The sequence below is a fragment of the Talpa europaea genome (genome assembly GCF_964194135.1).
Source record: "Talpa europaea genome assembly, chromosome: 14".
NCBI lineage: Eukaryota > Metazoa > Chordata > Mammalia > Eulipotyphla > Talpidae > Talpa > Talpa europaea.
In genome coordinates, this window is record NC_140082.1 from 90715751 (window position 1) to 90743539 (window position 27789).

General features: G+C 59.0%; 2 protein-coding genes across 4 annotated transcripts in view; one reads left to right on the top strand and one right to left on the bottom strand.

Annotated features, from left to right (window-relative positions):
- Positions 1 to 11670, top strand: part of TICRR (TOPBP1 interacting checkpoint and replication regulator) — a gene marked incomplete at both ends in the record, with an annotated part of 30538 nt that extends 18868 nt beyond the window's left edge. The window contains 8 exons of the mRNA XM_084254078.1: positions 310 to 456; positions 4661 to 4751; positions 5730 to 5791; positions 6794 to 6925; positions 7476 to 7633; positions 8764 to 10906; positions 10981 to 11103; positions 11558 to 11670. Of these exons, the coding sequence (XP_084110204.1) occupies positions 310 to 456; positions 4661 to 4751; positions 5730 to 5791; positions 6794 to 6925; positions 7476 to 7633; positions 8764 to 10906; positions 10981 to 11103; positions 11558 to 11670 (2969 nt within the window). The remainder of the gene's footprint in view (positions 1 to 309; positions 457 to 4660; positions 4752 to 5729; positions 5792 to 6793; positions 6926 to 7475; positions 7634 to 8763; positions 10907 to 10980; positions 11104 to 11557) is intronic.
- Positions 11671 to 12631: 961 nt separating this feature from the next.
- KIF7 (kinesin family member 7) lies at positions 12632 to 24522 on the bottom strand (the record flags this gene model as incomplete). 3 transcript variants are annotated; one of them, XM_084253511.1, is made up of 18 exons in its annotated part: positions 12632 to 13002; positions 13172 to 13321; positions 13401 to 13599; positions 14235 to 14441; positions 14965 to 15180; positions 15970 to 16146; positions 16284 to 16409; positions 16752 to 16949; positions 17772 to 17974; positions 19064 to 19195; positions 19314 to 19429; positions 19742 to 19866; positions 20664 to 20891; positions 21359 to 21475; positions 21745 to 22258; positions 22360 to 22753; positions 23076 to 23276; positions 24195 to 24522. In XM_084253511.1, the coding sequence occupies 18 exons, from the start codon at positions 24520 to 24522 to the stop codon at positions 12632 to 12634; spliced, it is 4002 nt and encodes a 1333-aa protein (XP_084109637.1). The 3 variants fall into 3 exon arrangements, with proteins under 3 accessions (XP_084109637.1, XP_084109638.1, XP_084109636.1); XM_084253512.1 differs by having other exon boundaries at positions 17778 to 17974; positions 19742 to 19869; XM_084253510.1 differs by having other exon boundaries at positions 19742 to 19869.
- Between the last annotated feature and the right edge of the window lie 3267 nt (positions 24523 to 27789).

The window sequence follows — 27789 nt, forward strand, 5'->3', positions numbered from 1 at the left end:
GAAACGGTCCAAAGTGAGAAAAATTGTTATAGTAGGATATACTAAAAGGACCAAACTCTTTAAGGATTCTGTCCACTTTACAATGAAAAAGATAGCAGTTTAGTTGGATTTAAACTGAATTTGTGAATAAATAATTTGAATCTACCTTGTGAGCATGTTATTTAAGGAAACCCTATTAGTGAATGTGAATATAGCATCAGTTTGTGAAATGGCTTCTTTGAGCAGTTTTTCTGGTTTGGATATCTGTCTTTTTCTCAGACATGACATTTAGTAGTGATACTTTCTGACTTTTATTTTTGATGCTTTCAGAAATGACCAAAGTTCGAAGGAATCTCTTTAACGAGGAAATGATTTCTCCTTCGAAGAGATCACAAAAGCAGGTGTTGCCTAGAAGCCAATCTGTGTCCGCTGTGGAAGGTCTGCAGTATAAACCTGAGAACTTCAAGAAGACCAAAGGTACTACATTTTAGCAGTGAAACTACATTGGGGTGGAACACCAAATCCAGAGGAACTGGGTTGACCCAGTTGCTGGGTTCTCATCCATGCACTTAAGAACACAGAACCCTACCCAAAAGCACACACGCAAGGAGAAACAGCAATAACAGAATTTATTTACACAGGGAGTGAGGAAAGGGGGTGGGGGCGGGGAGAGAGAAAGTACTCACAGACTGGCACGTGGCTGGAAGCCGTCTGTCCTGCCCCAGATAGCGAGCATCCATTGAGCAGAGACCCAAGTGCAAGCTGAAGCTTCATGTGGCAGAGGCAGATTCTCCACAGACACCCTCCTTGGGAGTGGTCTAAATACAGAAAGCCCAAGTTTCATCCCTATTTCCCATCAGCCTGCTCTAGGACATCCAGGTATGGAGTCCACCTTCTGTCATAGAGGTGACGTTAAGGGTAGAGTCTGAAAAGCTCCACCTTGTACCATCAGGTTGGCTGTGAGCATCTGCTGTAGATTTGGAGGTTGCTTCTGACTGCTTCTCTTACAGATGGCTTTCTTGGACCTAGTGTGATCCCCACTCTCTTCATGGTTGCAGAAATTTGGGAATCTGATCTTTTTTTCCCTTTCTTCTGTGGTTACTACTAGTTAATTTTACATTTTTTTTATTCCAAGAGTTTTATTGTTTAAGTGCTTGCTTTTAGATCTTTGATCCACTTTGAGTTAATTTCTGTATATTATTTTGTGGGAGGATAACAGTCCAACATCATTCTTTGCGTGTCAGTTTCCGGTTGATCCAGCATGAATTACAGGAAGCAACTGTTCTTTAGTCATTCAGTCATTTTCACATCATAGTTGAAAACAATCAAACATATACATTAAGGTGTTAATTGTTTATTATATGTTAGATAGAATTCAGCTGTGAAACCATTTAGTCCTGGGCATTTGTGGGAAATTTTTGATCACTGATTCAATCTTTTTAGTTGTTACAAATCTGTTCAGATTTTCTATTTCTTTCTTTTTTTTTTTCTTTAAATGTTTTATATAATTCTTACATCTTTTTTCATCTTTGCACAATGTATGCATTTTCATTTTGGTTATATTCCCCATATAATTGCACCTCCCCCCTTATTTTGACTCTAGTCCTTCCTTTCCCCGCCCCTTCCCCCCACGTAGTGTGTCTCTGGTTTATAGTTGCTTGTTGATTTTCATTTTTACTTTGTATTGATTAGTCTTTTCCTGGTCTCTAATTTAGGTTTTCTAAATTCCTACTATGAGTGAGACCATTTGGTATTTTTCTTTCTGACTTACTTCACTGAGCATGATCCCTTCTAGCTCCATGTTGCTGCAAACTGCATGTGTTTATCATTTTTGATTGCTGAGTAATATTCCATTTTGTAGATGTACCACATCTTCTTGATCCAGTCATCTATTTTTGGGCATTTGGGTTGTTTCCAAAGCTTAGCTATTGTAAATAGTGCTGCTATAAACATAGGGGTGCAGGTGCCCTTTGGAATTACTGTTTCTGTGTCTTTTGCGTAAATACCTAGGAGTGGAATTGCTGGATCATATGGAAGCTCTATGTTTAGTAGGTCAAGAAATCTCCACACAGCTCTCCATAGTGGTTGGACCAGTTTGCACTCCCACCAGCGTTGCAGGAGAGTTCCTTTTTCTCCACAACCTCGCCAGCTTTTGTTGTTGCTAGTTTTTTTAATATGTGCCATTCTCACTGGTGTGAGATGGTATCTCATTGTAGTTTTGATTTGCATTTCCCTGATGACAAGTGATGTTGAACATTTTTTCATATGCCTGGTGGCCATTTGCATTTCTTCTTCAGAGAAGTTTCTTTTTAGCTCTTCTGCCCATTATTTGACGGAATTATTTTCTTTGTTTTTGTTGAGTCTCATCAGCTCTTTGTAGATTTTTGTAATCAGTCCTTTATCGTTAGTGTTGGGTGCAAAAATTTTCTCCCAGTCGGTGGGGTTTCTCTTTGTTTTGGTTATTGTCTCTTTTGCTGTGCAGAAGCTCTTTAATTTGATGTAGTCCCAGCTGTTTATCTTTGCCTTCACTATCACTGCTTTGGGTGATGTGTCTGTAAAGATGTCTTTGAGGTGCATGTCATGTAGTGTTTCACCTATATTTACTTCTATGTATTTTATGGTTTCAGGTCTTATGTCTAGTTCTTTAATCCATTTTGAGTTGTTTTTTGTGCATGGTGTGAGGTAGTGGTCAAGCTTCATTCTTTTGCATGTAGCGACCCAGTTTTCCCAGCACCATTTACTGAACAAACTTTCTTTGTGCTAGTGCATATTCTTTGCTCCTTTGTCAAATCTATTTCTTTTGAGTTTGTTTTCAGTAGTGTATGTCTCTGGAAATTTGCCCCCTCACCTAGCTCATCTGATTTGCAGTTACAGTTCCTAGTATTTCCCCGTAGTCCTTTGTTTTTCTGTGAGTCTCCCTTCATTCCTGAGGTGGTAGTTTGCGTTTTACCATTTCTTTCTTTCTTTTTTTAAAGATTTATTTATTTATTTATACAAGAACCGGGGTACAAGCCAGATGTGCGGGGGCGGGGGTAAGATGATTCACCAGAGAAAGAGTGGGGAACAGAACAGGCAGACTGACGAAATGCACTGCTGAGGGGAGCAGCGGGCACGACAAGAGAGGTCCGCCGCGCCATGTGGGACCCTTGTAGGCCAGCCAGCCGGGATCGAACCAGCACTGCAGAGGCTGCAGACAGCTCCACAGCGCAGTGCTCAACCGCCTGCGCCACCAGGGGAGGCCCACCATTTTTTTCTTGATCCAACTAAGGTTTATTGATTTTATTTATCTTTTCAAAGAAGCAAGTAGTTTGGTTCTCTCTTTTGTTTTTCTCTATTATTTCTACTATTTTTCTATTCTTTTTAAAAAATTTTATGTATTTTTTATATTTCTCATTTTTGCACAATGTATGCATTTTCATCTTGGTATTTTTCTATTTTTTTTAAGATTTATTTTTTAATTTATGCATACAAGAGCTGGGATGCAGGCCAGAGGTATGGGGAAGTGAGAGGATTCACCAGAGTAGGGCACAGAACAGGCAGATCTTCTGAAATACACTGCTGTAGGGAGCAGCAGGGAGACAGAAGAGGTTGGCCGTGCCATGTGGATCAGGTCCCTGGTGGGGGATCGAACTCATGCTGCAGTGGCTGCAGATAGCTTCATAGTGCTGCGTCTTAATCCCTCGTGCCACCAGGGAGGCCCCTATTTTTCTATTCTTGATTCCATTTATTTCCTATGTGACTTTCATTACTTCTATCCCTCTATTTGCTTTGATGTTTCATCTTTTTTAGTTTTCAAAGGTTAAGATAGGTAAGTGTTTGAGATGTTTATTGCAGGCATTTATATAGCTACAAATTCATCTCTAGTTGTATCTTGAAAGTTCTGGTCTGTTGTGTTTTTATTTCCATCTAGAATACCTTTAAGTTCTCCTTTCCCTATTGGTTATGTGTTTAGTTGTGTGTCAAACTTCCACACATTTGTGAGTTTCCCAAATTTTCTTCTGTTCCTGATTTCTAGTTTCATTCTGTTGTGGTTGGAGAACATACCCTGTATGGTTTTGGTCTTTGGGCCAACCTTGCTATTTTTCTTGAATAACTACTCCCTGGATTGTTGTAAACTGGTCAGTTTTCAGAGTTCTAAATAAACATTGGCTTTTCCCAGTGCATTCCTGCCGATAGAATGCCTCTTTCTGGTCATTTTTAACTTCCTTTAAGCCAGTCTCCCCATAAGCAGATTACTAACTACTTAATGAGAAAATGTATGCCAGCTGGCTTACCTTATATTAAATAGCTTCGCCTTTGCGTGGCCTGTCGGCACGTTCACATCCTATTTTTCATTTAATCATAAATATAAGAATGACCAACTAGGATGGGTATATGTGAGCGTGTTTCTTTCCTCAGGATTTCAGGAACTAATAATTTTAGAATATTTTACATTAACATTTTATTTAATCTCTAACATTTTATTTAATCTATAATCTACTGATATTGTAGATACTGTACTGTATCTACTGTACTGTACTGTATTGTGTTGTAGTGGTTGGGCTGTAGTTAGGCCTTAGTCCAAAACCATTAAGATTGGCTCCAGCTCAGCAATTAGGCACACTTAAGTGTAAAATGCTCCTCTTGCTTTGCTGCTGCGGCTTGATGAAGTGAAAGGAAGCTCCTGCTGTTTATGTTTTAGGTTATCACAGACTGCTGACGAAGAGTGTGGCCGAGACCCCTGTACACAAGCAGATGTCCAGGAGGCTGCTTCACAGGCAAATCAAGGGCAGGTGGGTGACAGCCTGGTCCAGCTTCACGCAGCCTTCCCAGTGACCAGTTTGGGGTGCCGCTGTTTCCTCGTGACCCATGCATCTTAGGTCTTCACTGTGAGCTTATAACCAAAGGGTCTTCAGTAAATGCTGGGCTGGGGAGGGGGCGGGAAAACCACATGCAGTATGTGCACTGACCTGCTGTCTTACTTGGCATGACTGTCCATGTGACTGGGTGTGTCCATGGTTCATTCCTTTTTATAGCTGAGTTGTATTCCATCGAGTGGATAGCTGCAGTTTTTTGCTAGTTTACGTCCATTTCATCTAGTGACCCAGGGAAGAAGGGAACCATCATTGCTGCCAGGCCAGGCTAGAACAGGATGTGGCAGGGGCCACAGTTTTCCGTGGCAATTGAATGGGAGAGGGCAGGCTGTTCTTGTCTGAAAGGTTGCTGTCCTGTTCGTCTGCCCTCTGATTGGAGATCACTGACTTTACCTCAGGTAGTGTTTGTCCTCAGCTGCTGGTGCTCTACTGCTGGTGCTCCGGTCGTCAGCTTCTGAAGACCCAACCCAGGGAACTGGGGGCTCACTGGCCCCGTCTCTTTCCTGGCCCTGAGGTCCCCAACCAGTCTATCACTTATCTCCACTTCTAGTCTTAAGTATGTTGTCTCTATAATGCCCAGGATCTCTAGCTATTTGAATAGGAGCAGTGGGGGGACACTTGACCTTGTCAGGGCCCTGTCCTAATGTCACTTATGTACAGATGTTGCACTTGTGCAAGTTTCCCTACAGATAGCAAGAAATGAAGTTGTGGGGCAGAAGGTATACATGTTTTAGATGTGATCTTTAAAACTGCTTTCTTAAAAATCCCCCTAAGCATCCCACTGGATGTGAGTGCAGATGGGCACTGACAGCAGGGGTCCTGCCTGGGGGTGACAGGCTGTGTCCCGCACACAGCAGTGGTGATGGCAAGTAACCGTCCTGCTTGTTGTTCCTCAAGGTCCTCTGATCCGGGGCCTGAGATTGACGTGGTTGAAGAGTCCCCAGAAAAAGGAGACCATGGTATTACCAACATTTGTTTGTTTGGGGGGCTTGCACTTTTGTTTGTGGGTTTGTTTATTACTGTCTACCTAGTTTATAAAATTTTCCTTTATTTGTTTTGTCTCTCAAGATACTGATTTAGATATTTTACAGACACTTTGTCAGTTCTGGATCCATCGCGTCAATCAGTAAATACCTACGGGTGAATGGATGGTCTTAGAATGTGCTGAGAAATATTTTTACCAAAGAAATGGAATTTGGAGTGAGGGCTGTAACTGTCACATGACTCAAAGTGCTGTGGCTTTTTTTTTTTTAAAGATTTATTTATTTATAAAAGAACTGGGGTACAGTCAGCGGTGAGGGAGGACCAGAGAATTCACCAGAGACAGAGTGGGGAGCAGAATAGGCAAACAGACCAAAGACACTGCCAAGGGAAGCAGCAGGCGAGGCAGGAGAGGGCATGTGGGTTTCTTCCTGGCCAGCCAGGAATCAAACCCGCGTTGCAGAGGCTGTGGACAGCTTTAGAGCGCAGGCGGCGCTCAACCTGCTGCGCCAACGGGGAGGCCCAGCTTGGCTTTTTTAGAAAAGTATTTGGTGAAGAAAGGGTTTCTAAAAACTAGCTTTTTTTTACAATTGATTTTTATTGTTGAAAAATCAGAACATGTAGAGAGGTCAAAATTTTAATGCTTACTTGGGTGATCCTAACTTAGAGGTACTTTTAGCTTTCATAATACTCTCACCAGTGTTACTGCTATACAGATATGTATAGCATACACATGTGAAACCTGCAGTGTATGTTTTTTAAAATGAGACTTCTGAAGGTGACAGTCTGGTGAGCCAGTGTGTTTTGTATCTTGCTGGGGTCTAGAAAAAGGCCTCTTGACTCTGGACCCACACTCAGAAGTCTCAAGACCAACAGCTGTCCTGTCTCCGCCTGGGTGGTGCAGAGCCGTCATCCCTGCCGTGGGGAATCGTCAGCCTCATGCTCTCCCCTGACCACTGGCTCTGATTCTCTTTTTACAGAATTAGGTTTGAGACGAAGTCCTCGAATCAAGCAGTTGTCGTTCAGCAGGACAAATTCTGGTTCCTTCTATTCTGTGTCTCAGCCCAAGTCTCGAAGTGTGCAGAGAGTTCACTCATCCCAAGACAAGTCAGGTAACGTGGCGCGCCTGCTCCAGAAGTCCGCGCTGACTGGTGGGGAGTAATCTAGGAAGAGAAGGATAACATTCAACATTCTCTTTCTTGACATTAGAGAAGTGAAATCAGATTGTATTTCAGATTGTATTTTGAGGCTCATAATGGTGAATTAAAAAATTCATGGCCACCATTTTTGGAGTTATCCCTTTGGATTCCTCCAGCTGGTTGTCCACGTTGTCCTGAGAAGTAATTCGTTCAAGAAGTCACCTGTAACCTCCAGCTTGTGTTCAGAGACCCCAAACAGGTGTCCCGGGGAGAAGGTGATGCTTGTTTGTATCCCCTTTATAATTTTCCCCATCATTAGCTTGGATCATCTAGGAGTTTTTATTTATAGGTTTAAATTAAACTAATGTAATTGCTTATATTTCAAGAAGGTGGCAGTTACTGATGGGGTTTCTTTCCCAGTTGCTCTAAAAGTTCATCTTGTTTCTCATATGGACTATTGCATTGGTGTTGGGAGGGCAGGAATTGTGAAGAAATTAAGTGATGTCACTTTTTTGATTTGCAGAACAAAGAGAAAATTCTCCATTTCAAAGTATTCGGTCTCCCAAGAGGCTTTTTTTTGGGGCTGTGTCTGAGGTGATCAGTCCTTCAGAGAAGGGTTCAGCCCGCATTAAAAGGCCTTCACGAAACACGCCTGGGTCTGACAGACCTACAGCTTATCAGGTATAAGGTTTTTATAATATTTAAAATAGCATAGTCTTGGGGAGCATATCGAGAGACAAGGCCAAGGAAGTCCACTGAGTCTGTGAGGGGGGTCTGTAGGTGATAATCCTAGAGATTGGGGGCCACAGCAGGTGACCCAGGCGACTGGGTATATGGGGACTAGGGCGGCTGTTTGGCGGAGGCCACGGTGGGGGTAGGCTATGGGAGTGGTCCCATTCTCTTGTGGCTGCTCCTGATCTGTAGTGGGCCGTGGGCACACACGGGAGATGAGCGTGTAGCATGTCACCCGCCATTAGATTGCCCACTGCTCTAGCCGGGACCCATTGGAGTCGCCCTGACTGCTCCCTCTCCCCTGGCACCGCCAGTCAATCATTCCTGCCCATTTTAGGCCAAGTTGTGTCTTACAGAACATCGACCTTCCCTGTCCTGCCTTTCCTCTCAAATCCATCCTGCCCCAGAGATCTCTTTGGCCACATCACTTGCTTGGCGCTCATCCGTTAGAGCAGGATATTCTAAGTTTTCTTAAAATGGAGCCCTTGTGTTAAAAAATATTAATTTTTGGAAACCCAGTAAGCTGCTCTGAGGTTGGGGGAGGACATGGAGTTCTGGGAAGTCTGAAACTCAGCTCTGCAGGCCCGCGTTCAGGCTGCTCCCTGGACAGACAAGCGCCTCTGGGTCTGGTCCCTGCTGGCCTGCCTCAGCCGACTCTGCTGGGGCTTCTCAGCAGCACCAGGCTGTGTCCTGGCCTGCACACAGCTGCTGCTTTTCACTCTCATGCCTTTACTTAAAGTGTTTGCTGTGCCTGAAGTCCCTTGCCCCACGGTCCCACCTCTTGCCTTTACCTGCGGACACTCAGTCTTGAAGGTGTGGCTCGAGACTCCTCCCCCACCCCCAGCTGGGTGAGACAGGCAGCCCTCCCTCGGCTCCCCCAATGCCCCTGCCTGGCCTATTGCGCCGGCCCCACTATTACTATGTCTGTGTCCCACTGAGCACGAGTGCTGACTAGACTAGGTTGAGGCGATAAATCAAAAGCACCCATTTGCCCTTCTAAGCATCGAGGGATGACAGAAACGCCCCCTAGAGAACACGGGTTATGATAATCCAGCACTGGAATGAGTTTTCCCTTACAGACGCCTAAGAAGACGTCCCGAAAATCTCCAGGCTCTTCTAAAGCAACACCAAGAAGGTTCCCTCGTCCACCACAGAGCCCGCTGTGCACCCCCGAGAGGCCGCAGAGACCCCCTGCAGAAGTGACACCTGCCAAGCAGGCCGGTTGTAAGGGGTCTTTGAGAGACTCCTCCCCGTGTGGCTGGGGTGCACCAACTCAGCCAAAAGTTACCCCTCAGAGCGGACGCTCCCTGGCAGGAGGAACTGCCTCTCCTCTGGAAAAGACGACACCAGGAACTCCCCATGGGCCAGGGGCTCGCCCGCTTGGCTGTCTGCAGAATCCTGTGTGGCCATCTTGCCCGAGCCCCAGTCCAGAAGGCACCTTGGGCCCAGCAGCCCCCTTTCTGTCAGCCGCTGCCACTCCCGTCAGATACGCCCTTAGAACGCCCCCGAGAGCAGCTACCTTGGGGGTGCAGGGACAAGCTGCCTGCACAGGCACACCTCTGAATCAAATGCACCCACATCCCCCTGTCCCCGGAGCTTCTCAGGCAGAGGAGCCAGCACAGACATGGGAGGACAAGAGTGTCCACACCCCAAAGGGACCAGGAGACACAACTCTGACTTCTTCCCCACCTCGCTCTCCAGAGAACCCTTCTTTGGGCGATGTTCCCCGGAGGAGTCCACACAGGGAGTCGGTAGCGCCTGCGGCCCCCGGAGACCTAGCTGGGAAAGGGCCCCACACAGCGGGCAGCGCAGCCCATTCGCTCTCCTGTCCTGCACCCTCAACTCCCCCCCGGATCTCCCAGAACCCTGACTCTGACAGTGTCCCTCCGCTGCCCCCATCTAAATGGGGGAAAAGGCCTCGAAGGGTGTGTAATCCCACGAGAAGGTTCCTGGAGCGCGCCTCAGAACCCGCTGCTGCGCCCGCGGTTGCTGTCACTGACGGCCCGGCTGCTGCCGGGGGCGCTCTAGAGGCCCTGGCGGAAGCCAGCCCCTCGCCTCAGCCTGCTCCGCAGAGGCCTGCTTCCTCTGGAGCCCGTTCCGGGAGCGGCTGGCCTGCATCCCCACCACCGCGGATTGCCGGTGACACGGAGCCGCTCACGCTCCTGGACGAAGCCGAGCCCGGTGCCCACGATGGCGTGGAAGGGAGTCTTTCGCCGGCGGAAGGCCAGGGGTCCAGCGTGGCAGCTGCCGAGGAGAAGACTTATCTGTCCAGCCGGGGGGGTCCCCCCTCTCCTTCCATGGGGCCCAGCTCCCCACGGACCCCGTGCGGGGCCTCAGACAGAAGGTGGTGCCAGCCTGCCTCGCAGCCGGGGGGCTTGCCGGCCGCGGTGTCCAGAGCCCCCGCCAGCCCGCAGACCTACGCGGTGGAGCTGGAGATGCAGGCCTCCGGCCTCCCCAAGCTGCGGATTAAAAAAATTGACCCCAGCTCCACATCAGAAGCCGAGCCCCCAGGAAGCGGGGAGCGCCCCGCGGGAGAGGAGAGCAGCCTCCCCGGCCCCAGCGCCCCCAGGGGCAGCAAGTTCTCCAGCAAACCTGAACCCACCTACCTGTCGCCCCCCTGCCTTCGGCCCTCGCACAGCACCCCCGGCAAAGGTGGGGGGCAGACCTACATCTGCCAGTGCTGTACCCCCACCCACTGCCCCACCGGTACCCCCTCACCCTTCCACACAGACATTGGGGTTCCCTGGACCCCATCTCCGAAGCACAGCGGCAAGACCCCCCCCGACCCCATCAAAGACTGGCCACGGAGAAAGAGGGCGGTGGGCTGCAGTGTCGGCGCCAGCGCCGGGAGAGGCGAGGCCACCCTGGATTTTCCCGGGGGCATGTTGATGTTCCAGCCCGAGGGGAAGGAGCCCCACCTGGAGTTCAGCGTCACCAGGACTCCCCTCTTGGGGGATTTTGAGCTTGAGGGAGTGTGCCAGCTGCCAGAGCAGTCGCCTCCCTGGGAGGGGATGCCCAGGGTAGAGGAGGCCGCCTGGGGCCTGTTCGGGTTGGGGTCCAGGAAGAGACCCCTTTCTGCCAAGGAGGAAGCCGAGGGCCAGGCCAAGAGGGGGTGTGGTCCGCAGGGAGAGCTCCGGGAAGCCCGCAGGAGCGAGGACGGGCCCCAGGGTGCCAGCGCCTGGCAGCTGCCCACTGCAGGGGACGACGACGTGTTTGCTTCAGGTGGGTGCGCCGCCTCTGAGCACACCATGGGGGGGGCGCTGCGGGGCTGTGCTGACCGTGTGCCTTCCCCCCAGGTTGCACCCCGCCCCCCAGCTGCAGCGTGGGGAGCGGCCTTTCTGCCAGCGGGCTCCAGGCGCTGACCCAGTCTCCGCTGCTCCTCCAGGGGAAGGCGCCCACCCGGCACGGCGACACCTCAGGTATTTGCGAAGGCCCCTGTGGCCTGGACAGTCCTGCCCCGCGCGGACATGAGCTCCGAGGCTCCGCCCGGTGCCCAGGAGGGAGCGCCACAGGCCGGCCCCAGGGAAACTCCATCCTGGGTCTGTGCACCCAGACACAAGCCTCTGGGTGCACCCACCTTGGCTTCCAGAAGGGGCAGGTGACGCGGCCTGCTGCTGACTCTGGGCCGAGGGGGCCTGAGCAGTGCTGCGCCTGCAGCTTGAGCGTGGGTGCGGCCCGTGGGCCTCCCTTCACACCAAACGCCACACCCCACAGATCTGTGCTGCCCCGGGGCTGGTGTTCCCGGGAGCACGTGATTGTGGGGCGCTGCACCCCGCCCCCGTAGGACGGCACCCACGGGCTGGGGACCCCCGCATGCATTTCTTTCTGCTCCACCCCAGCCGTCTCTGCAGGCCACTTGTCTGCTTTTTCTAGACGAGGATGCGGATATCTTCCCTCCTGTGGCAGAGGAGTCCCCCTTGAGCCGAGCCTTCTCCAGGCGGCGCCCCATCGCAAGGACTTACACACGCAAGAAGCTCATCAGCTAGCTGGGGGGATGCCGCCAGCCGAGCACAGCACTATGCGCCGCCCCAGGGGGGCTCCAGCCCTCCAGCCGGGCCCTGCTCTGCGTCATCGGCCAGGACTCTGATGGCTGCGGGAGCACTGAAGATGGAGGTGACGTCAGCCAGGGCCCCGCGGAGATGGAGAGATGGGGGCCTGGCCCCAAGGCTTGTTGACACGTCAGCTTTCAGGACCCCCTGAAAGCCAACCTGTCGGGAGCTGGAGGTTGGGCTGCAGGTGGAGCCCACCCAGGCCTGCTGTGGGCGTGACCTGGGCAGGTAGGAGGGCAGAGACCACCCCAGGCAGCTTCCCACGGGCTGCCCTCAGGCGGGACCCCGGGACACGCTGTGCTCTTGGACTCCGCCCTGAGAAGCCAAAGCCTTTGTGGGCAACAGGAGCCATTTCTGTTGCAGCAATAAAGTCCCTCTGGCTCCCCGGCCTCAGGTGTGTTTCTGTTCAGCTGCGCCCTGGCGGCTGGCTGGAGGGGCGCGGTCTGGAGGCCGCGCTGCCCGGGCCGTGGGGGCCGTCTCCAGACCACCTCACCTGCCGTGTTCCCGAGGCCGACTCCTGCCTGCTGGTACAGCAAACCCAAGTGGACGCTCCATTTCTCCCTTTAGAGACTGTACTTGTTTATTATAAAATGGTTTTACAAAATCCTAAAAATATGTACTGCCCAGTTCCGCCGCGTACAGACATTTAGAGCCCAAGGCCGTTTCCTTTCCTGCTGCGCCCCAGACCTAGGGCACTGGACATGGCGCTAGCCTTCCCCCAGACCCAGGCCTGGGGCAGTCAAGTCCCCCAGTGAAGGGGGAGGGGTGCACTTTTTAAAAACCAGGTTTTGAGTCCAGCTCTTTAGGCCAATGGCCAGCTTGTCACTTGGTTGGGGTACAGATCTGTGGGTGCACCTCAGCAGGACTAGCCCCCCTCGAGGCTGCTGGGCCCCAGAGCCTACAGGGGGTTCTTCCTGACATCAATCATGCTGGGGCTGACCCTGCGCACTTCCCTCCGGGGCTTGGCTGAGGGCCCGAAACCCCGGGACAGGCCCCCTTCACCCCCAAGAGGCGCCCGTCCTGCTGGGGGCTCAGCCACCTCCCGCTGTCGGGGCTCCTCAGGGGCAGCCTGCTCCTCACCCCCCAGGCTGGAGCGCTTCCAGGTCACTGGCAAAGGTGCGCGGACCAAGTCCCGCCTCTCTTCCCGGGGGGTGCGGGCACTGCCCTCAGCGATGGGGGGCTGCCAGAACAGTTCGGGGGCTGGGGGCAGCTCCTCCTCATTCCCAAGAGGGTGTCTGCTCTCCAGGCACAGGGTCCGCTTCTCTCCACCTGTCACAGAAAGCACCAGCCTGGTCAGAGGGGGTGGCTCCCCTCCCCCGCCCCGAAGCATGATCTTCCCAAAGCCTCGTGCGAAAAGCCCCCACCAGAGGTGTGGTCAGTGTGGCTTCGAAGTGGCCCCCAGAGAGGAACGAACCGGGTGACGGCAGGTGAACGTTACCCCGACTTGGGCCTGCGACCGTGCTCAGGCCGCCAAGCTTCTGCCTCAGCTCCTGGTTTATCCACACATGGCGGCCCAGCTCCTTCTCCAGGGCTTGAATCCTGGCCTCGTACTGCCTCCTGCTGTCCACGCCCCCCTCACCAACATGGTCTGGAGAGACGGGCAGGCAGTGATGAGGGGCGGCAGGGGGTGGGGGGGGGGGCGGGCAGGGCCTGCGGGGCTGCCTCACCTCGACTCTGCTGCAGCAGCAGCTGCATGTTCTGCTCGTGCCCCTTCTGCTGCAGGGTCAGCTGGCGGTCCATCTCCAGGCGCTGCCGCTCCAGGGCCACCTCCAGCCAGTACACCAGCCTCTGTTGCTCCTCCAGCTGCATCTCCAGCTCCGAGAAGGCCACCTGCTGCTGGTGCTGCTCCTCCCGCAGGGTCACCACCTGCCGCAGAACCGCCTGGCTCAGTCAGGCCCAGGCGCGGGAACCCCGGTCGCCCTCCACCCGCACAGCAGGGACGTGGCAAGCTGGCCACCCCCACGCCGGGACAGAGGTCCCTGAGACATCAGGGTCTCAGCTCTCAACAGCTACATCCAAGTGATGGCCGCTGGCTCCCGAGGTGACTCAGACCTGCCCTCCTGCCAGCAGCCCTCCTGCTCGCACTGAGAAGGTTTAGCAGGGCTTCGGCTGTGGGATTCCACAAGGCCAGAGCTTCTCCCCATGCGCCTCTGGCTTTGAGCCAGGTAATTCCTGGCGGCGGGAACCCATCCTGTGCACTGTGGGCTGTTTAGCGCCGTCCCCGGCCCACCCCACCTTTGTGTTGATCGAAAGTACCCCCGGGCATGATCTGTCCCGTTAAGAGCCGCTGATCTCGGCCAGGACCACCTTGAAGGGGCAACCAGACCAGAGGGTAGGTGAGGAGACCGGTCTCGGTCCCACTAAGCAAAACTGGCTCTAAAGCAGAGTCCGAGGTGGCCCTGGACCGTTCCAGTTCTGCCCCCGCTGTCGGGAGGGTGGCTGCCAAACGCCTCCCCTGCACGCGTCCCAGAGAGGCCGCAGGGGGCTTGTGGGCGACCCACCTTGTCAAAGTACTTGCAGAGCAGAGCTCTGGTCTCCGAGGAGGAGAGGTAGCTGAGCTTGGCCATGAGGTTCATCTCGCACTGGGACAGCAAGGAGGCCGAGGCCCGCAGCACCCGCTGGCGGCTCGTGATGGCCTCGTTCTTGTACTCGATGGCCGCGTCCAGGGCCTCGATGGCCTCGTCCAGCTGGAACAGCGTCCGCTCCTCCTGCGAGGACACGGGCAGGGTGAGGGGGCGAGTCCCGCTCCCTGAGCCAGCGATTCTGGCACATGGAGAGGTGAGCATGCAGCTGCGGCCGAGCCATCAAGTGGCCCGGTCCTGAGTGTGCAGTCAGGCCGTCCACAGAGGTGGCGGCCCCTCCTGGTGGGACAGGGACAGAGCCAGGCTCTACTCAGCTGCTCTCTGAAGCAGCCTGAGTGGTCACAGGACCCAGGAAGCTCAGAAACCCACATGAGGCCGGGCCACGGCGGAGCACGGGCACTGCACGCAAGCTCGGCTTGCCCCGGCTTTCCCTGCTGCTCGGGTCGGGCATGTGCACATGGCCACGAGGTACACGGTCTTGCCCCCAACTGGCTCCTGCCCAGGGAACCGAGATGCATGAGCCCAGGTCTGGCTGCAAGGCCCACCTTGTGTCCAGGACCAGGCCAGGGCTCTTGGCCCCACCCCGTCCAGGGCTGCAGCGAGGCCAGTGCCCGGAGCCAGGAGATGGGGCCAGGCAGGTGGCGCGTACCTCCGGGGACAGCAGGCTGCCCTGCCTCAGCTTGCCGTCGATCTCCAGCCGCTGCTTGAGCAGCGAGTCCTTCTCCTGCCGCAGGGTGTCAATCTCCCCACGAATCTGCTGCTGGGTCTGGGCGCTGCCCTGCCGCAGCTGCCCGCTCTTCTCGGACAGCTCCTTCTCCAGATGCTCCAGCCGGCTGGACACCCGCACGATGTCCTCATTGAGGGCCTGGGGCAGCACCGCTGGGGTCACACAAACAGCCAGCCCCGCAGTCCTCTCTAGAATCCTAAAGCCGGCCTTCTTTCTGCAGAAGCTTCAGGGGTGGGGACGGACGGGCCTGCAGCTGCCAGGGAGGCCCCTAGAGGAGGCTGGTAGGGCCGGTCACTGGGGTTTGCAGTGGGGATTATAGGACACAGGGCCTGAGGCCCTCTGGGAGCCTGGTGTGGGAGGCCATGAGGGTGCTCAAGGCCAGGGGGCACCATGGCTCAGACCCCGAAGCTCCTGGACTTCTAGAGCGAGGTTCTACCCAAGCACCGCTCCTGCAGCGGGCTCGGGTCCATGTGTGGCCTGCCCCTCTAATCCTGAGAGCAATGTGGAATTCCACCCGATGGGAGGAACGTGGCTCGGAGCCTCCTGCTCCAGAGAGAACAGCAACACTGCGGGCAGCGAGGGGCAGTGGTGTGCCGCTGGGGGCAGGTGGGGGGCACTCTGGCCAGGCACCTCCCCCCTTGTTCCTCGCTCACCCTCCCAGAGCAGGGGTCTAATGAGGCAAAATGGATAATGGGATGGGAACTTGAGGAGGTTCAAGCCACACATTGGAACCGCATCGTGACCCCTAAGGTCATGAAAGACACAGACTCACTGCACCTGGCCGGGACATCGCCCAGAAGAGCCTCGCCTGTCGGCCCTCCCCAGGCAAGAACTCACCTGGCAGGGGTATCGCCTCACGGGACCTCACTTGGAAGACCTCACCTGATGGGATGCCACCTGGCCAGGCCTCACCTGGCCGGACCTCACCTGGCTGGACCGCAGGCGCTTGCTCTCCAGCCCCGTCTTCTCCTGCATCAGGGCCTCCTTCTTGGCCAGGATGGCCTCCCGCTTGTGCAGCTCCACCCCCAGCTCCTCCAGTGCCCGCCGCTGCTGCAGGACCTTCTCCATCTCCTGGTCCAGCCACTTCTTCTGCTCCTCGATCTTCTGTGGGATAGCAGCAGGGCGGGGGGTACTCAGCTTCTCACCTCTGACCACTAGGCCCCCCAGTTCAGATGGGGGGAAGTGTGCCCACCAGCTGATGCCCGGGGGCCCGGCCAGGCCATGGGGGCTCCCACTCGCACCTGCTGCTGCTCCAGGCTGACCACCGAGCCGTTGCTGCCGCTGCGCCGCTTCCTCTGGAAGGCTGCGATCTCCTCCGTCTTGATCTTCAAGATCTTCTGCTGCTGCTCGTGCTTCAGTTCCAGCTCCTGGGAACACACCAGCGAGACACTCTGGGTGCAGGGCCTGGTGCGGGGCCAGCGCCTGCCCCAGCACCCCATCTCTCCCCCTGGGGGCCACAGACAGAGGCCAAGCCTTCCCAGCTCCCCACTGCAGTCCCCTCGCACCGGCCCTCATTGCCCTCTCACCCCAGCCTTGACTTTCCCGTGACTGCCCCCTTCCTGGTGGCAAAGACCACCGGGACCCCCTTGCTGACTAAGGCCATGAGGCGGGGAGCCGTGAGACCGGGCGCCACCTCCCTGGCTCCCGGGCAGGCCCCAGCCCAAGCCCTGCCTGATGCTGGGCCGGGCCCCTGGCAGCCAAGCGCAGACCTTGACGCGGTGCTGCCGCTTGCTCATCTCCGCCTCCAGGCGCCGCTTCTGCTCCGTCTCCTCACGTAGCCGCCGCTGCAGCTGCCCCTGCTGCTGCCGCATGAGCTGCACGTTCCTCTCCAGCTCCTGCAGCCGCTTCTTGCTCTGTGCCGACAGCGACGCCAGCCGCTCCGTGGCCTGCTTCTTCTCCCGCAGCACCTGGGCCGACACAGCCTCTGCTGGCACCGCAGCCTGGCGCCGAGCACGCAGCAAGGGCCGGCGGGACCAACGGTGCGTGCCAGGGGCCCGGGAAGAAGGGAGCCCGCACAGGTGGGGCGGCGCCCACAGGCGCCTGGGGGGCGCGGGCTGGGTCCCGAGGGCTCCGTGGCCTGCAGTGAGATGACTCTCCCCCCACCCTGAAGATCAGGAAACGGAGGCACAGAGGGCAGGGACCTGGCCGAGGACACACGCGGTGAGGAGTGGGGCCGGGACGCAAACCCAAGCAGGCAGGCGCCACGGCCTGAGCTCGGACCCCGGCCTGGGAGAGGCGGGCTGCGTGACGGCAGTCCGCGGCCAGGCAGGCGGAAGGGGCAGCTCGGAGGTGAAAGTAGGGTGGACGGATGGCGCATGGGTCAGTGCCAGGGACGAGGAAGACGGAGCGGACAGACGCACGGATGCGGTTATGCGCGTCCACTGGGGAGAGGACACGCGGGCAGGCCGACAGGGAGGGGCGGGCGGGTGGAGGGAAGAGAGGGCTGCATAAGGGAGCGGTGATTCTCTGTGGGGGCCCAACCCCCACCCTCTCCTTGGTCCCCTGGATGGTCTTGGGCAGAACCTGCCGCGGCCGTGTCAAAGCTGAGCTGATCCCAGCACTGCCCAGGAGGCCTCGTCCGAGGCCAGGAGGCATCTGCACCACCGGCCAGGGGCTGGGTGCAAGGCCTGGGTACCCACAGGATGCACAGCAAGCCTAGTTCCTCGGCCTGTGCGCCTGATCCTAGGGACCCCACCAGAGCTGCCACCCATCGGGGCCCCAACACTGACCTGTACCTGGCTCTGGGCCGCGGCCACCCTCTTGCGGAACTCCTGGAGCTGGGACCGCTCTCCAGCATCCTGGGGCTCCCTGCCCTCCAGCTCCCGCAGCTGCCGCTGCCCCTCGCTCAGCTCGGCCCGCACCCGCTCGGCCTCCCGCTCCAGCTCCCGGATGCGCTGGCTGTGCTGGCGGTTCAGCGCCTGGGCCGCCTTCCCTGGAGGAGAGGGGTTGAGTCGACACGTCGGCCCCTCCCCCAAGAGGACCCTCTTTGGGCCACTGGATGGCTTTGGAGACCTTTGTCACCACGGACACCTGCCCTCTCGGCCTTGCCAAGGCTGAGCGCCTCCGGCTCCTCCAGCCGCTTAACACTGACTGTCTTGGCTCAGTCTCCAGAGGAGCTCGTGCCCAGCGGTGACCCAGGGGCGCGTCACCTGACGTGTGTGAACAGAGGCCAAGCCTGCATGCTCTAAGCCTCGAGAAGTACCTTCTACTCACAGGCAAGCCCAGAACACTCTGGAACATTCTGCAGGATGGCTGTGAAGGTGGGAGAGGGAGTGAGGCCAGGCCGGGAGGTGGCAAACAGGCAATGCGGGACACGTCGGGAGCCCGATTCACCCCCAGGACGGGGCTCAGCACCCAGGGCTACTGGCATTCGGCCTGGGAAGAAGTCACCGCAGGCCACATGCAAAGTGCGGGGGAGGACGTGATGTCTGGGACCTGCTCCAGAATGTTCCAGCAACAAAAAGCCATGAGACAGAGGAGGGGACATCTCAGGGCTGTTCACTGGCAGGCAGCGGCTCTGAGGGGCCTGCGCTCACCTGGCCTGTCACAGGGACACTCTCAGAGCACTGCGTGGGACCTTCACGACTACGCAAAGACGGGGTCACTGGTCTCCGTCTAGGCACACCCCTGGCCCCGACATAGGAACCGCGTCACTGGGAGCAGGTTTCACACAGTTTGGGGGCACTGAGTCTTGGTCACACCCGAGTGTTCTCCAGGACCAAGGCAGTGTGTCCAAGAGGGGCGTGGCACCGGCAGGCACTTGGGTGTGCTAAGAGGAGGAGGAAGCGGAGGAAGGAGTGTCTCCTGGAGCCTTTCTAAGCACTTGAGGTAACACCCCTCATTCTCACAGCAGCCCTACAAAACAGGGGCACTCGCGCTCCCCACTCAGGAGATGAGGAAACTGGGGCCCCTACAGGTTTCCCTCTTGCTCAAGGTCATACAGATGGAAGCTGGGTATGAAACCAAGGGCCTCCGACCCGGCCCCCACCGCCCTCACGTGGGAGGCCCGGAACGCCCTCACCTGTGCGCACCAGCTCCCCAATGAGCTCCTCCTTCATGCGGATGTTGATGGCCAGCTCCCGGATCTTCTGCTGGGCTTGGGCCAGCCGCCACTCGGAGGCCGTGGCTGCAGGGGCCTGGCTCCCCCTGACTGCTGGAACAGGCTGACTGTCAGGCCACCACCCCAAATGACGAGGGAGGCAGGGCAGGGGCACAGCTGGGCAGGGGCACATGTTGGGGAGAGCTCGGCCCTCTGTGTCCCTTCCACTCACCTCTGGGCGCCGGGATGGCAGCACCCAACTCCTCAAGGCAGAGCTCAGTGCCCTTCAGGTCAGGGGGGCTCCGTGGGTGAGCCTCCACTCTGTGCTTCCACTTGCTGATCCCATTTCTGGAGGAAGAATCGGGAGTCTGTGCTCCCCACCCTGACACCTCTCAGTCCAGAGGGCGGGAGAGAGACCACCAGCTTTGCCTCCTGAGGGTGGGGGGGCACCTCAAGCGCTGATCTGGTAGGCCTCTGAGGTCAGGGGCCCCGCGTTGGGGGCACAGGGCTGCTGGGGACACACTGATCACCCTGGCTGAGGACCAGGAGGCCTAGGCCCACCAGCTGGGAACGCTTGGCTCAGGGCACCCAACGCCCATCCTGCTCTCCAGGGCCAGTGGGGTGCTGGTCCTGGTGAGGGGGGCAGTGGGTGCCCCTCACCTGCGCAAGTGCAAGGCCCGCGGGGGCTCCTCCTCCTCCTCCTCTTCTGATGCAGCTGAGGACCCGCTTTCCAGCCTGTCTCCCTCCGCCAGCAGCACGGCTCCGGCCTCCTCACCATTTGCCACCTGCTAGGGGCATGTCGGTGTCTCAGGACAGCAAAGCCTCGGGGCCCTCTCCTTGCCTCGCAACCCCTCAGTCCCCGCGCCTCCAAGGTCTGGACTCAGGACACCCGTGGGGGCTGCTCCAAACTCAGGTTGGAACAAGCGCTTCCTCTGCCCTCCCTGCCCTCCCTGCTCTGGCTCCCCCTGCCCTCCCTGCCCACCCTGTTCTGGCTCCCTCTGCCCTCCCTGCCCTCCCCCTGCTCTGGCTCTCCTACCACCTGCTACTCCTCAGGGGACAACCTGCCCATTCTGTGTACAGGGCTCAGCTGCGCCCAGTCTTGTCTTGCCAGCACTGCCCTGCCAGCGTGTGGGCGCACAGCAGACCTCTGCCAAAGCCAAGTCTGCCCACCCGTCAGTCCCCTAGGATCGGAGCACAGGGGACCAGGGTGCCCGGGGAGATGCAGGAGCAGCCTCTGCCCAGAGGTCCACGTGACGGAATTAACAGCAGGCGGCCAGGCCCGGGGAAGGTTAGGGCTCCCAGGAAAGGACCTTGCAAAGGGAGGTGTTCAGGGACGGGGGACGCCCAGAGGTGAGCTCGCCCGCTCTCGAGGCGGCGAAACCCATGCGGCATGGGAAGCCAGGGACCATCCACACCCCCCTGCACCCTCCGCACTGTGAGCAGTCTCCAGCTGGCCCGGGGTGCCGATGGCACCAGACCCTCTGAGGGGCCCTGTGGAGTGCCCCACATCTCCGCCCTTCCTCTAGGGACACCAAAAGGGGGCACCTCTCCCAGCAGACACCCAGCCTCGTCGCCTCCTCACCTCTCCCCAGTTCTCAGGGCCAGCTTCATCTCCAGAGAGGCAGACCGAAGGCACCATGCCCAACACGTGGGCCTGGGCACTCCCTGAGGGGGCTGTGTGGGGCCGGGGCATGAAGGACCCAGGAGGCAGGCCCTGCAGGAGCCCGGAGGCCCCCCAGCCAGGCTGCACCAGCTCCAGCCGCAGCCGGAGCTCTGCCATCTCCTCCTGCTGCTCACGCAGCCGATCACTCTGGAAAACATGAGCATGCGCTGAGGGGCAGCACTCACAGGCAGCGTGCAGGGGACCCAAGGCCAGGGCTGAGGCCACCCTGGCCTCTTTAGGCCAAAACTGGGGGGTGGGGTGGGGGCCAGTGCTCTGCCCCAGTGCAGCACTAGTTCAGGTTCTCTCCACCCCACCCTGAGCCCCCCCCCCCCCGTGCCCCTCCATGCCCCTCCTCCCATCCATGCCAACCACTGGCCTAGGGGGCACCAGGAGTGGTGCTGACCCAGTTATCTTGGGACAAGACAAAAAGGTTCTGGATCCAGAATCCATCCTGCTGTTCCTCTGGTCCCCTCTCCCCACCATACTCATGACCTTCCCCAGTGCCCCCCTGTGCCAGGTGTGCCTGCACCACCCCATCTATACGCCCCTGCCGGGTCCCCCCTCACTTCCTCACCCTGGGAGACCTCACCTCCTCGGGAGGGGGGCAGCCCCACCTGCAGTTTGTACTGCTCCATGGCGTCCTCCAGCGCGGCCAGAAAGTCTCGGTTCTCCTCCTCCAGGCGGGCCACCTGGCTCTGCAGAGCCAGCAGCTGCAGTGCCCCTTCCTCTTCCTGCGGGGGGGAGAAGGGCTTCAGGGGCAGACACGCCTCTCCGTCCCTGGACACCTGGTCCTCTCTCTGGGGTTCCCCTAACTTGGTCTGCAGGAAGACCCTGCGGCTGGCCCACGAGACGCCCGCGGTCACCAGCAGAGGTGACCCTGAATCCCGAGTGCGCTCGGTTGGCGGGCAGGGAAGGGCACAGCCGTCCGGCTGAAAACCTCCTCCCGCCCCCGGGGAGCGCCCCCTCCCCAGGGCCCCCAGCGCCGCCCGCCCTCGGCCACCTGCCGCACGCCGGGGCCCCGCGTGGCCTGCTCCTCGGCGGCGGCGCTCTCGATGCCGCTGTCGGGCCCGGAGGCGGAGCTCAGGGCGCTGCGCTCGCCCTCGACGGCGCACAGCCAGTCGCGCACCTTGCGGGCCGCGGCGCCGGGCAGGCCGGGCTGGGCCTGCAGCTCGCGCAGGAGGCTGTAGGCCGCGTCCGTGCGGGCCCGGTAGCGCGCGCACTCGGCGCCCAGGCGGGCGGCGGCCGAGGCGGCGGCGGGGCCCGGGGCGCGGCGGCCGCGGTGGATGATGCGCGTCTCCGAGCGGTGCCGCGGCGGCCCCCGCGCGCCCGGCGCCGCCTCCTCGGGCGCCGGCTCGGCCTCGGGCCGCCAGTTGACCGAGGCGCGGTTGCGGATGTTCTGGGCGCGGCTGGCGTAGTTGAGGGTGTTGAGGGTCTCGTCGAAGTCGGAGGCGGAGGGGCTGACGCAGGCGATCATCACCGTCTTGGCGTTGCCGCCCAGCGAGTCTTTGAGGATCCTGCGGGCGCCGGGCGGGGGCGTCACCCGGGGGGCGCGTGGGGACCGAGGGGCCTCCCCGCTCCGCCCAGGGCCCGCGAGGGGCAGCGCCGGGGCGCTCACCGGGTGATCTTGGAGTCGCGGTAGGGGATGTGGCTGCCGCGGCGCTGCGGGTCGCCCAGGGCGCTGATGACGTTGCCGAGCGCCAGGAGGCTGCTGTTGATCTGGATGCTCTCCTTCAGCCGCTCGCCCGTGCTGCCCGTCTTGAGCACCCGCTCCGAGCCCGCCAGGTCCACGAAGTGGAACTTGGACACGAGCAGCTGGCCCGGCGCGGGCCGGGGCAGGCGGCTGGGGGCGCGGCCGCGCTGCTCCAGGGTCACGGTGAAGACGGTGTGCGAGCGGCTGGACAGGCGGTTGAGGTGCGTGGCGCCCGTGTGCCGGGCGGCGTTCCCCATCTCCAGGAGGCTCAGCACCTCGTCCAGGCCCTCCACGTCCACCTCCTTCACCCCACACAGCACTGCGGGCACAGAGGGCCGGGGCAGGGGGGGCACCACGGGCCTCAATGGCTTCGCCTAACTCAGGGGCCCACCCCAGGCCCAGGGGTCCTGCCCATCCTAGTTGGGGCTTGAGGGCATGCAGCCCCGCCCCTGCCCCACCTCAATGCCTCTCACTCAGGCGCCTACTGACCTCAGTGAGGACTGGAAACCAAAGCAAATGCTGCGGGGCTTGGGAGTCAGTTAGGAAGCCACCCCCCTCAAGTGAGCCACCCCAGCGAGCAGGTAAAGCCTCCTCCCACCAGGCGCACCCCTCCTCCAGCCAGCGGAGGGTCACATCCTCACCGACATTGCCTCGCTCATCTTCCCGAAGCTGGATGTCCCGGCTGGCGGTCCCCACCTCCAGCAGGTCTCTGAACTCCTCCTTGTACACTTCCAGGTAGGACACGTGCACCAGACAGTCCAGCAGGTCGTTCTCATCGATGAGCTTGAAGGCCTCCGCCATGGCCCGCGGGATGATGCCCTGCTCATCCTCGTGCAGGGAGGCTGGGGAGACACCGCCAGGCCTCCTGCCACTGTGCCTTCAGCTGGACATGGCCCGAGGCCCTTGCCCACAGCTGAGGATCGCTCTCCAGCAGGAAGGCAGCAGCAGGGGCTACAATGGGCTGGGCAGCCTGAACCAGGCCAGGTGCTGGGTGGTCAGGCAAGTTATAGGATCTCAGAGTTGGAGGCAACCTCTGCGGTTCCACCAGCACCTTTCACAATATCAGTATCTCCTTCACCATATTCCTGCCGGATCGCTAGATCTGGGACCTCCAGTTTGGGACCTCCCAGACTTATTGCAAGCAGGTAACCAGAGGTTGTTCTCATAACTTCAAAACAATACAAACATCCTCACATCCAACAGACCTGGGTCAGTAAATTACCTTATATATTTTCCAGTGGAATCCCAGGCAGCCATTAAAAAATTTAATTGAAGAATATTTAACGAGACAGAAAAACGTTTGTGATAAATTAAGAAAATAAAACAGGGTATAAAAGAGTGGGTGCAATATGATCCCATTTTTTAAAGTATAATTTTCACTGAGAAAGAAATGCTAACAGGGCATGATTTCTAAAAGGCAACTACCAAATAAGTTTTACTCTGCACGTGACCTGCCATATTTTCCTATTTTTCTATGACCAACAGGTATCTTTCCGAACTTCTAAGCAAACACTGTGTGTTCCTTAAGAGGGGCAACTCTCCCCAAACTACTCCAGGCTGCCCCCTGCCATGTGGTAAAGCAGCTCCTATCCCGACCACTCCAACCAGAACCCTGATTCCTGACCCCCCCACAGCCAGCCTGGCAACCCCCAAAGAGGAAGCAACTTCCACACCTGCTCTCCCAGCCGCAGCAAGAGGGCAGGGCCAGCGATTCCAGAGCCACACACACTCAAGAGGGCACAGGGCCATGGGTCACTCACCGACACTGGCCTCGCCCATGGTGTAGGTCTTTCCGGAGCCGGTCTGACCGTAGGCAAAGACGGTGGCATTGAACCCCTCAAAGAAAGCCTCCAGGAGGGGCTGCACACAGGCCTGGTACGCAGCCTCCTGCCCGGCATCCTCGTCCAGCACCACGTGGAAGCCAAAGTGGCGGTCTCGGCCCAGGGTGACCCGGCCGTGCCCAGGCTCCACCCTCAGGCAGCTCTGGTGCCCGTGTAGCAGCTCCTTGGGCAGCAGCGGGCGGACTCGCAGGGCCACCCTCACCGGGGCTTCCTCGACCTCGGGCAGCTTCTGGGCCTCCAGCCCCATGTTGAGGGAGCGCCTTGCGGAGAGAGGAAGAGGCTTCTTCTATCAGGCCCCGACTTGCCCTCAGTCCCAACTTGGGAAGGATGGAGGGGAGGGTGGTCACAGCTCAGGCCAGGCCTGTGCCCACCCTGGTGCCCAAAGCTGTAGGGGCTGTGATGGATGCAGCCCTAACTCCACCTGATACCCAGGGTGTCAGAGTTCCGGCTGCACCCTCTCCCTGGGTCCCGCCTCCCAGGACTCATTCCCACACCCCATCAGGCTTTCTAGGTCTGGCTTGTCACATCACCCCCACCCCACCTTCTTCACCCCACAGTCAACCTCCACCACCAGATCCACCTCCTTGGCATTTCTCAGGGGCACATGCACTCCCTGCCTATTGCCCAGGCCCTGTCCTTACACCTGGATAGGGTGATACCTACAGCCGCCTGGGTCAGTCTTCCTGCTCCAACCCCCCATTCCCCCACCAGCCAGGGACATCTTTCAGAAGGGGGTGCGACCATGCTATTCCTCTGTAACCTTCCCCTAAAGGAGGTTCCCTCTGCCTTGGGGACTGGCTGCCTTGACAACCCACCTCCCATGCACCACCTTTCCTTAAGCCGCCCCCCCTTCTAGAGGGAGCCAGGGAAGCCCCTGAGCACCGTGTCCCCCCACCCCTCACATCCACTCGGCCATCATTAGTCCCTGGGGGAGCTGATGACCCCCCTCCGGACTGGAAGCTGAGGGCCAGCCCTCCTTGCCCCTTCCTGCTGGGATCCCATGCTCAGCAGCTGCCCAACAAAGAGCCATGCTTAAACCTCATCAAGGAACCTTCCTGGCGCCCATGCTCCCTCCGCCGGTGGCAGTCCTCGCTGCCCGCTGCCCACCCCCCTTTATTCTCATTACTTTAGGTCTCTTGGCACGTGTAACGGTTCGTGCGCTCAGTGGTTTGTTCACTCGTCCAGTACCTGCTGGGCGCGGCCCTGGGGACCCAGTAACTCGGCCGCGCGACACCGCGGGCGCCTCGGCGCACCCCTCTCCCTGAGGCTGGTGGAGCCGGGGTGTGGGCTGGGGGGGTCCCCGTTTCCCCGCACTGCTGCCCGGGGAGCCGGGCTCCGAGCCCCCGAGACGCCCGCGCCCCCACACCCGCGCTCGAGTTAGGGGAAGGGTCGCGGGGCGGCGGGCAGGGGACGGGAGTTCCGGAAAGTTTGCAGAAGCGGCCACGGCGGGCCCGGATCCCCGCCGCGCCCGCGCCCGCTCCTCCAGGCCAGGCCGGGGTGCCGGGCTCGGGCCCCGACTTGGGGGAGGGGGTCGCGCCCCCCGGGAGGGGCCTCCGGGGCTGGAGCAAGGACCGAGGCTCCTCGCGCCCGGCAGGGCTCCCCCGGGGTGCGGGCTCCGGGGCCACCCGCGCAGGCCGGGGCGAGCGCGCCCCCCCCCCGCCAGCCCGGCCCGCGCCCGCCCCCGCCCGCCCCCGGCCCGCACCCACCTGCCGGGGCGTCGGCGCCTCCCCCAGCCCCGCAGCCAGGCTCCCAGCCCCAGCGCGGCGCGCTCGGATGCCGTCACCGGGACCCCCGCCCCTCGCCGCCCGCCCCTCGCCCGCAACTCCGCCCGCCCGGCGCTCGGGGGCGGGGGCGCGGGAGCCGGGCGGCGCCGCGGAGTCTGTCCGCAGACGGGGCGGGGCCTCGAGGGGCGGGGCGGGGCCTCGAGGGGCGGGGCGGGGCCTCGAGGGGCGGGGCGGGGCCTCGAGGGGCGGGGCGGGGCCTCGAGGGGCGGGGCGGGGCCTCGAGGGGCGGGGCGGGGCCTCGAGGGGCGGGGCGGGGCCTCGAGGGGCGGGGCGGGGCCTCGAGGGGCGGGGCGGGGCCGGGGCGGGGCGGGGCGGGCCACGGCCCTGGTTCACGCTGCCCGCCCTCGGATCCCAGCGAACTCTGGGGAACTCCGGGGCCGGCGAGGCCGGCCGGCCGGATGCTCTGAACTGGAGAAGCCTGCCTGCCCTCCCGGGGCTCACTATGGCAAGTGGCAGCAACTGAGAAACGACGACTAAGAGGCTTTTTCCCTCCGCGAGGGGTCGGTGACTTTTCCAGCCTTGAAATTCTGCTAAAAGTGAGCTAAAGAGAAGCAACATTTCTTCAAAAGGGATTTCAAAGTGATCCCCAAGTCTGGGGCACCCTGCGTCTGACTTTTTGGCTGGACTTGGGTGACAAATGGGGCCAAGCCGCTGGCTGCAGACTCGCTCTGCCTCCTGGACAGCAGCCAGGTGAGGCTCCACGAGTTGGATCTAAAGGAAACTCGAGGAGGAGGCGGCAATCATGGCCTCTGTTTCATCAGCTCCGAGGCCATTGGCACGCGAGGTCAGGGAGCGCCTTTGGCAGGAGGCTGCGGGGCCCCACAGAGCACCTGAACTTTAAATATCCGCAGTGTGAGGGGCTGGGTGGCGATGGCCGTGTGGCCTGAGCATGTGTGAGCCCAGGTGTGTGCACCCATGTGCAAAAACACACACACGCGTGCGATGCGGAGACAGAGGCAGAGGCTTGTGTGGTGTGGCCGCAGCCCAGAAGGTGGGGGGGGTGGGGGTGTGGCCCTGCGGACACCCTCACTGGAGCCTTGCCAGGGTTTGTGCTTGGACCTCTAGGGCTCGAAGTGTCCATTTCTGTGGTTTAAAGCCACCAAGTTGGTGGCACTGGTGACCCTAGGAAATGACAGTAGGGGGTTCAGTAACACCAAGGGCGTGAGTATGGAAGGTTCACACAGATGTGGGGTCCCCTCCACTGACATCTCCACAGAGGGCTGGATGTAGCTGGTCCCTGTGGGCTCTGCCTGTTTCCTGAAGCCCATCTGTCCCGGCCTCAGCTTTCTGGTGGTTTTCACCACAGATGCACATAGGATGGTTAAACTGGGGGAAGCGGGGGGCCTGTGTGTCATTTTAAAAGCTCCTAGGGTGGGAAGCTGCCCAGACCAGCTTCTTCATGGACATGGCCCATCCTCATGATCATTCAGCGCCTTAACCGGCCAGTGGCCAGTTTGCCAAGTGCAGTTGACTCTGGAGGAGCCGTGCTGACACCCCCCCACCACCACCACCCTGCAGACACCAAAATGCCTGGAGAAAGCTGCGATCCCTTATGCCGGCTGTGCTGTCAGTGGGTTCTCCATTCACGGACTCAACATTGATCACCTACAATACGTTTACCGTCGTCGGTTACAAGAAAACCCACGTGGCTCACACTGAGTTTCAGCCGCCCTGCGCAGCCTCCCGGGTGGGAAGGCACCATCGCGCAGCACAGGTGGCTCCAGCATGGA